At 34.6% G+C, this 9,138-nt stretch overlaps 1 protein-coding gene across 3 annotated transcripts in view; it reads right to left on the bottom strand.

Moving 5' to 3' along the window:
* Nucleotides 1-302: 302 nt before the first annotated feature.
* Nucleotides 303-9,138, bottom strand: part of RPGRIP1L (RPGRIP1 like) — a gene marked incomplete at both ends in the record, with an annotated part of 70,648 nt that continues 61,812 nt past the window's right edge. For all 3 annotated transcript variants that reach the window (XM_082005775.1, XM_082005776.1, XM_082005777.1), the window contains 2 exons: nucleotides 303-406; nucleotides 3,835-3,968. In XM_082005775.1, the coding sequence (XP_081861901.1) occupies nucleotides 303-406; nucleotides 3,835-3,968 (238 nt within the window). The remainder of the gene's footprint in view (nucleotides 407-3,834; nucleotides 3,969-9,138) is intronic.

Below are 9,138 nucleotides of genomic sequence, written 5' to 3'. Positions count from 1 at the left end.
GTTTTATGTAGGAAAAAATCTTGAAAATGCAAATAAAGCACATCATTCAATCATGTAGGTATTAATTATTTACAAGACGTTGTCCATTGTGGAGAGATTCTTAGCCTTAGGGGGGAAATATAAAAACAAACAGACTGAAAAGTATACAAAACTTTACAACTACAAATCAAGCGTCCTTTTCATATAAATTATACATTAAATATACTGCAAGAATTACAAAGATTTCATCTTTGAAGCACTATCAAGCATGTATTTACACTGGGAGAAGGAACTTCTGTAGGCAAACTTCCCTTTCATGCCTCCTAGTCATCTTTGCATTCCTCATAGACTGAACGCAGCGCATGGAGGGCTTCCACTGTTACTTTGAGCTTTCCAATTACTGCACTATCATCTTGTGAATCGAAAACTAGAAAGGAGACATCAGAAAACAGCATTAGCAATTTCATTTAAGGTTTTGCTTTTGTTCTGATAATTTTCCTTAGCATTTGGACAGATTAAAAGGCACCTAGCATATGCTTAAAAAAGAGAAAATAAGTAAATAATTAAAAAAGACATCTTCCCGTTCAGGCACTCAGCCTACTGGAAACTGAGCACTCTAAGAACTAGAATGTACATCATTAAAAGTATTAGTGTTGGAATTAACTTTGAAATAAAGAAAACTATCTGTATGATAATTGCCTATATAAATTAATTATTTTTCACAATACATAAATATAGATGTTCCAAACCCTATTAAAGACATATATGCATACTTATAAATAGTTTTAAGTAAAAAATACACCGATGACTCCGTTTTCTGCACTGTATGTATGACTGGTCCAAATCAGCCTGGACAGTTATTAGTATTTAAACACTAAATCGTTTTTTCCAGTTAGTACAACGCAAAATTATTTTACTTTCAGGCTTCTATGTGTTGTAAAATAGTGAAGTGTAAAGATGGTATTTCTCCTAGACTACACTATTTAGCAACCTTCATCTTTGTGTATGTGGGTTTTAAAGTAGTATTTAAAATTTCTATTTTACAGAAATTAGCTAATGTTTTAAAATTGCACTCTTTTACAATATCCAAGTAAGCCCAGAGGGCCACAGTCTCTGCTGCTGTGATTAGAAACATGCTACTAACGGTCAAAAATGAGGCGCTTTCCCAGTACTGCATAACGAGCAATGAGGCTGCCTAACAAGACTCTAGAAGGAATTTGAATATAAAAAAAATCATCTTGACAACACATCTTTTCAAAGCAAATTATACAGTAGACAAATGGCAGGGTTATGCATTTAATATATAAACTGGGATAAGTGGTCTGGGACATGCAATGACACTGCATGCCACAACTTCTAGGCTGCTGGGACAGCTGAGAAGAGGTTTAAAGAAGGAAAAACATGGGATGAACCTTCCACCGTTTACTTTGTTGATAGAGCTATTATAGGACAGATTGGATGCTATTCTTAGAGATCCAAAGCATTTTGTATATCCTTGGACAAACCACTCAGTGAACTGCCAACTTAAAGAGCAGGCTTCAGGGGACATCATTCTTTTTACTTACAGTTATCCTACCATTCCTGTAATTCATGATATCAGAAGATAACATTAATTCCCTTTTCTCAGTTTTAATATTGTCGTATTATCTCTGAGACATATTGTTATATGTTTTGTCTATATTCTTTTTTTATCCAGCCTCTTGCTTAGCTATTCACTTAATTTCTTCAAATTTCATGTAGGCCACTTTCACACAATCAGCAATGAAAAGAACACCATGTGAAAAAGATACACGCTTGCAGTTGTCAAGAAGAGTGAAGGAAGCTTATGGTGTATAACTTAAGAATGAGTAGATCTTCATGTGGGAGAATCCTATGAACTTCCCTGTGTCTAGGTTTATTCTTTTTCCCTCAAACCAGTATCCACCTCAGAAAATGTGTACAATATTGTTTAGGAGTTCTATTTATTGTGCCATTACATTTAATTGAAGTCTGTGTTCAAATCTTAAGAACAGATCCTTTTACAATGACTTTGTCCAAGAAAAGATACTGATATATTCTACTTTTGCCATGATCTGACATATATTAATGTAAACATCATTTCAGTTCTCTGAAAGTTGTATTTTTCAGAAGATATGTTTATGGATGCAATAAAGAAAATCTGAGCTGTACAGCATGTGCAGGTAAGGGAAGAAGTGTGGATTGGAATAAGAATAAGAGTATTTCTATCTATTATGATCATTTTCATAGATATAATGTTCATAAGGTAAAAATTAGTTCATATGTCTCGTTCAAATGATTAGGGGAAGAAATGCTCCTCACAATATTGCAGTAGTTGTCATGACACGGTAATGATTACCTTTTGACAGAACAGCTAGTAACAAAACCCAGTCCTTCCTGTCATAGTTATTATCTCAGATGATTGGGAGTTCTATGAGTTTTGTGAAAGGTGACTCTCAAGGGTACAAAATTATATTTATATCACTAATCAGTCTTATCAAATGGGAATTATGACAATGGGAATTATGGCCATAGAATCCAGAACAAAAACAATTTTCCAGTGAGAGACTATGAAATACCTTTTTGGAGGAGATGTGCTTTTGCAAAACTACTTGGAGAAAAATTATTGGTGGAGAAAAGATTAAGTGGTTCAGCCACAGTAAGAAGTGCATCAAATCTGTATAGTATTTTTCCAGGGTATGAAATTTGATTCTTCCTAGAATTTTCCTTATCATGTTCCTGGAACTTTGATGCGTATTTTCAGTATTTTAGCTACAGCATGGATGCAAATCATGTATGATAATGGAAATGGGTAAGAAAGCCTATTGTTTTCCCTCACTACGCAGCTCCCCATCACTCAAGGTATGGTAATTAGACACAGCAGTAGAAGTAGCAAGGTCACATTAGCTTGGCATTCTACAAGGGCTAACTAGAATTGTTGCTATTGCAAAGAGTACCTTGCAAAGATGCGTGCACTATGTCTAGTAATTAAGCTGGTTCACTTACCGTTATAGGAGAGTAACGGTTTTATAACAGATATACTCTCAGCTTCTTCACTGAGCTTTATCACAATCGGGGAAGAGGATGGAGAGTAACAGGTAAGGAGAAAAGTACAGCATTGATAACCATGCCCCTGCAACCTTGGGAAACAGGAAAGTCTAAGCAAGGATAATGTTTTCCTTCACTGTCTGTGAAAGGACTGAGTAGCCTTCTTGAGTCTTCTTAGCAGCATTATACAAATGCTGTCTTAAGACGCAGGAATCTTTCCTCCACCTTCTACTCACCTCATCTTACTTTAATGGGTGACAGTGAAAGTTCGGTCACAGTTTGCTACAGAAGGACGTGTACTCTAAACTGATACCTAACCAAAGCCACCAGTGTGTTGTATTGTCTCAGATACAGGTTTCATATGGAGGACAGAAGCTTGAAGTACTCTGGGGGATATAACTTAACTTCAAAAAAGATACAGACATTAGCAATGCAGAATTACTGACATAAATTTTAATAACAAAATATATATTTATAGTCTTACTAGCATGAAGTATGTTGTACAGAATAGAGCATTGTAATAAGTGGACATGTCCTGAAAGTTCTTAGGTTTTATGAACTAATTACTATGAGCTGAGAGTGCTATTTGGTTTTGGGTTTTTTTTAAACAGGTTCTAAGGAATAACAGCAGTACACAATTTTTGAAGGCTTTTGTAAACAAATGTGGATGCCATTAGTTAATATTATAGAATTTCTTATTGAAACAATGTAAGTCAATTACTTGCACAGTAAAGCTTGTAAAGAAAAGCAGAAATTCAACAAATAATTTTTAGGTTACAAAAGGTTACAAGAAAGTAATCTCAAACTTACCATCAATATCTTGCTCAATGATATCTCTTTGCTTCTGGAATATCTCTCTCAAACTGACATAAGCAAAGCCGATATCTTCACATTCAAGATCCTGTTCATCTTCTGGGGGATCACTGACCACTGTAAACCGTAGGCTAAGCATAAAAAAAGGAAAAAAAGGATAGTCTACTTTTAAAAAGGATTGAAAATTAACTCAAAAAACAGCAAAAAACCATGGCAAAACACACACTGTATTTTACAAGTTAGGCATAAACCAGAACTCTTTATCAATTATATTCAACATTTTCCATAACAAAAGAATAGTTTGAGACCCTTTCTTTTAAGTCTTCTCTCCTTCTTTAGCATTATTTAGCAGTACTAGAAGGACAGAGAAGTTGTAACCACAGAACTGTAGGCTTATAGAATTGTTTCATTTTTCTCCCCCCTTCACCACCACCCACCAAATTGGCACAATTCTTGTTCATATGGCAGTGACAGGCAGACTAGTCTAAGGATTAAAGACTTTTTCACGTTTGAAACTTCTAAGTTTGTTTAGCTCAGCTGCTGAATCAACTGTTCAAGTCACTGAATTTCTTTTTATTTACCCCCTCATAGGTAAAAATCGAGAAGGTATCTATGTATTTTGAAGCTCTTCTAGCAAAACTCTTTTATATAAAATATCTAAAAATATAGTTAGGGTTTTTCTTGTCGTTTATTGTTTTGTTTGTTTTTGTTTAAATTTTGACTATGTTGACTGTACCATGCAAATTATTTGATGTGAAGAAATAAAAACAATTCATAAGCAATAATGAAAGGTTTAGATTAAAGGTAATTATGTTTTGTTGGTTAAAATCTTCTAACACCATCAACTTGTTAAAAAAGTTCAATTCCTTTAATTCAGTCAGGCCACATAAGATGAACCTGTATGACTATTTCAGCTATGATGCTGAGCATGCTTATGAAGTAAAACTTTTCAGTTGTCCCCAGTTACGGTGCTTTATTTGCACAGTAGTCTTAGAACACGGTGACTGGATTCCTGTTGGACTGGACTAAACAAAACTGAAGATGTGCTCCGGGAGTACCTAACCCTAATGCACGCTACTGCAACAGACCTTCAGTCAGTAGGATCAACTAGTATTCTCAATTCTCAAAATCATCCTACAAATCTATGTACTGTGATTATCCGATCGTTGGCAACAACTGCTTTGTGCTAGCGATTATCTGGTCTGCACCTCTTGATAATTTAGATCTAGCCTCAGTAATATTTTAAGCCATGCATTTTCTTGGCTTTACAGTGAGTGATGTGGGACACATGAGAAAAATAATTGTGAAAGACAAACCATATCAAACATTTTCCTGATATCAGAAATACTAGCCGTATTCAATGAAGCAACTATTTCCAAACACCAAGTGTAAAATATTTATCTGGAAGTTATGGAGAATTTTCACACCTCATTTAGATACTTGGAAAGCATATTCTAGCCAAGAACACATTCCACAAAAATAACAGGAACCTAAAAGCAGTTCTCTCAAATTAGTATCTTTCTAACGTTGAGTATTCATTATTTAAAGTTGGACCTTACACAGCAATTTGCCCTGCACTTGTTCCCTCTGACCAAACACCCCATATTTTATCTTCATTATTCTGTTCCTGTTTTATGCATAAAAAACTACCCGTGAGTATAGCCTGGATACAAAGGCCTTTGAGTATTTACCGTGCTGTCTAAACACAGCCTGTTTGTCCAACGCAGACATCTAAGCCCAAAACCTATACAAAATATTTGCATTTCTTCTGTGAACTTAAATTACACTCATAGCACCCAAGTATGGCTTTTCTTTTAAACACATAATTCCAGTATTGTGCTGGAGCTAACTTGAGTTAGTGGCTTATGTTGGGGCCAAAAACACCGAGACTGACAAAATGACAGCAATTCAGAGCTAACTACTTTTTTGGTATGTCTTGGCAGTGGTGTTTAAACTGTGAATGCTTATGAGCTTCACAGCCTAATAATGTTACAATAAGCATAATTGCAAATGAGTAACAATGAAGTTGCATAAAATCCAAGTCTACAGGAAAGGATAACTTAGACCAAATACAATAAAATCTTCCTAAAAGGCTTTAAACAAAAGACCAACCACAATATGCTTTTCTAGTAATTTTTTTTGTGCTTGGCTCTTACTAACAAATATTTACTATAGAAAATATATGCATAAATACTTGTTTGCCACTAAAACCAGACATGTATTGAAAATATGTGTCTTTAAAAAAGATTTCTGGAGGCATAAAAGGAAGAATATCACCGCTATTTCCAACAGCAGGTGTCTTGACTGAATATAATGACCTAACAAGATTTTGGCATAGAGCAAAACTGCCAAAACTCAATCAAAAAGAAAGAAAGAAATACTTAGATATGTAAGATAAATATTAAATTAAATAAAAACAAATTAAAAACTGTACGAATAACTGATAAAACTGTTAAGACATTGGGAACATATTTGTTTTGTTATGATTCTGTCAATGTTAAATCAAATCATTTGGAGAAACCAGCTTAGCAGTTAAAACAGTGACAGAAGAGGAGCAGATTAGTGCTGGATTAATTTTTATCACTTAAGGGTACTAACTACCACTGAAATTTTCCCTAAAGCATAAATTAAAAGCAGGCCTAATAACATTTCTCTAACACCAGCTATTAGTACTCACTTCCTTGCAGGAATCCCATGCCTACTAACAGCAAGGAATTCACAGTGCCCGGACAAAGCTGCGACGTAAGAAAATTTGATTCTAATTCTTCATTCCACAGGTAAAGTAATTTTTAAGCAACAAGGAGAAAACCTTGTGTGTTAATATAGTATATTAATGTGAAGCTAACAGGGTACACATGCTCTATACTCCCATGATGTGGACGCATAGATTTTGTTACTTTGGAGAACAATGACTTCTTACAGTCAGCTTCTTGGAGTAACAGTTATTTCCTACCAAGAAATGATGCACCTGTCAGGATCAGCCTGGAAACCTCTTGCATAAACCTGTTCACTCTTGTTAGCACAGCAGGGTGGCTGTTCGAAGAATGGATTCCTCCATTCTTCACATATGTCTCTCCTGACACTTGTCAGAAGAACATATACTCTCTCGCCAGGTCTGCAAGCTTGCAAGTCCAATCTGGCATGAGGAATCACATAAGTTTTTCTACATGAGCCGAATTTCTACACCTTTAAAGTACTGGAAGGCAACAGCAGAATACTAACAGAATGAACAATAGAAGATTACTATGACACAGTTATAGTAAGTTAAATGGACTGCCAGAAATGCAGCCTGTTATTAAGCGATTTAAAGACTTGAACATGTAAGTAATTAAGTATTGGGTTCAGATTATAAAATAAAATAATAATTTTGTATCCTTTTTTCCCCCCCAAACTTTTACAAATATTAGTAAGTAGAGCTTCCTAAATGTAAATAATGAATGTAATTTGCATCCCTGTTATACAGAAGAAACAAAACAAAAAGGCTACCCATGTCACGCAATACAGCTATAAGAGAAAGCAAGTGTTCTGACAAAATTTCCATATTAATGACAGAGACATTGTCTGTCTGAAAACGTAGATAAAGACAAAGACGCTTGTCAAAAGAGAAGAACCATCTTTGTGGTATGCAACAATTACTAACCTAAATAGGATTTCCAAGAGTCTTCCTAGTCTCCTACTACCACATGCTCATATATTTTAGATTTTACATCATTTTATTTAGCAGCATATTTTTTTATTATTTTCTTGAATACTGAATTCTTGTGGCAATACAGACGATCTTGCATTTTCTGCCACTAAACCCATTTATTCAAATGCGGAACCAAAATCAACGTTTCTAATAAACACTGACAATGATTCCATATCAAGAAATGAAATTGAAAGGAGAAATCAACTTTGTTTTGAAATCTGAACTTTTAATGAACAGTAAATCCCACTCCCAACAAGTAAACACAGTTTCTCACATAAATGCCATGTCAATCCACATTTATTTATTTGTAAGTATAAACTAAAAGAGTATAAAGCTGTGAAATCCATTATTTTCAGGGCCAAGTTGGCTCCTGTTTCAACTACAGGATTAGGCTATAGTTGCAACTTCAGCTTACCAGTAATTTTATGTATTATATTATCTCTGTTGACACCTGAGAATATTTATTGTTTTCAAGGGACATTCACTGAAATGACTCTCCTTTTGGAAGACAAAAAAATAGCATGTCATGTACCTATTTATTTGTGTTCTAATATGGACCCAATCATTATGAGTATCATTTGTAACAACGTTAATTATGACAGGGAGAAAGTTCACCTGAAAACTTAATACGCCACTTAACAGACATAAAACACTATATATGCTCCTATAATCTGGCATAGCACAAACACCAATAAACTGTCAGGCTAAACCATGTGCAGGCAATTTTCAATGATATTTATATTCTTGATAATTTGGTTTCCTGAGCTTTAAAGCATTAGTTTAGTTCAGTTCCTGTTTCAGCTGAAAAATCTCTGATATTAGTTTGTAAGGCTTGTGATAGAAAACATGTGTTGAAGATATAACCAGGCCAGGTTTAAAATGCATAGAGTTGAAAACATTTGGTGCATAGGCAGAATCTTTCCATAAATTTTGTTTCTTGGTGGTCCTCTTGCTTAGTCAACACAGAATTCAAAAGTCACCACAGACCAAACTAGACACACTGATAAATACAGAAAACAACCTATCTACACAGAGGACAGTACCATGATGGCTCATATAAAAGATGAATACTTCTGTTGTGGGAAAAAGCTTGCTGCTGTTATTTTACCTTGTTTTTACCTTAGGTTTGTTAAATATTTTGTATAGATACCTAAGTATTTACAGGTGAAATTTAAGCCTACAGACTAGCTATTTTACTTTGCTGAATTATCCCTCAGGAAAAAAAGAATATTTTGTCCTCAGTGTTGTTAATTTATTAGTAGAACACGTTCCCCACTTTCCTATTCTATATGGTAATATGGTAACATAAGTCTTCTGCTTGCTTATTAAGACTTTTTTTTTTTTTTTTTTTTAGATCTCCAAACCTAAGAATGTTTTGGTATGACATTTGCATCCCAACAAGTAATCATTTCATGGTGTTCTCTGCTCCATTCCAGTAAAACCTCTTTTCTGTTCAAGACATGAAACTCGGCTTTAGAAGGGAAATAGAATGAAGAGAGATCACTCTCTTACTGCAGAGTGAATCTGTGATTCGTGACTCAGTATGTATTTAGAAGATCTACAAGTAACTCCTACACTTCAAATACAATCAGCAGGTATTCTACTCTTTGGCA

The sequence above is a fragment of the Phaethon aethereus genome, assembly GCF_964289735.1.
Source record: "Phaethon aethereus genome assembly, chromosome: 13".
Classification (NCBI taxonomy): domain Eukaryota; kingdom Metazoa; phylum Chordata; class Aves; order Phaethontiformes; family Phaethontidae; genus Phaethon; species Phaethon aethereus.
Note: the sequence above shows the minus strand (reverse complement) of the source record. Positions and strands in the feature narration are given on the sequence as shown.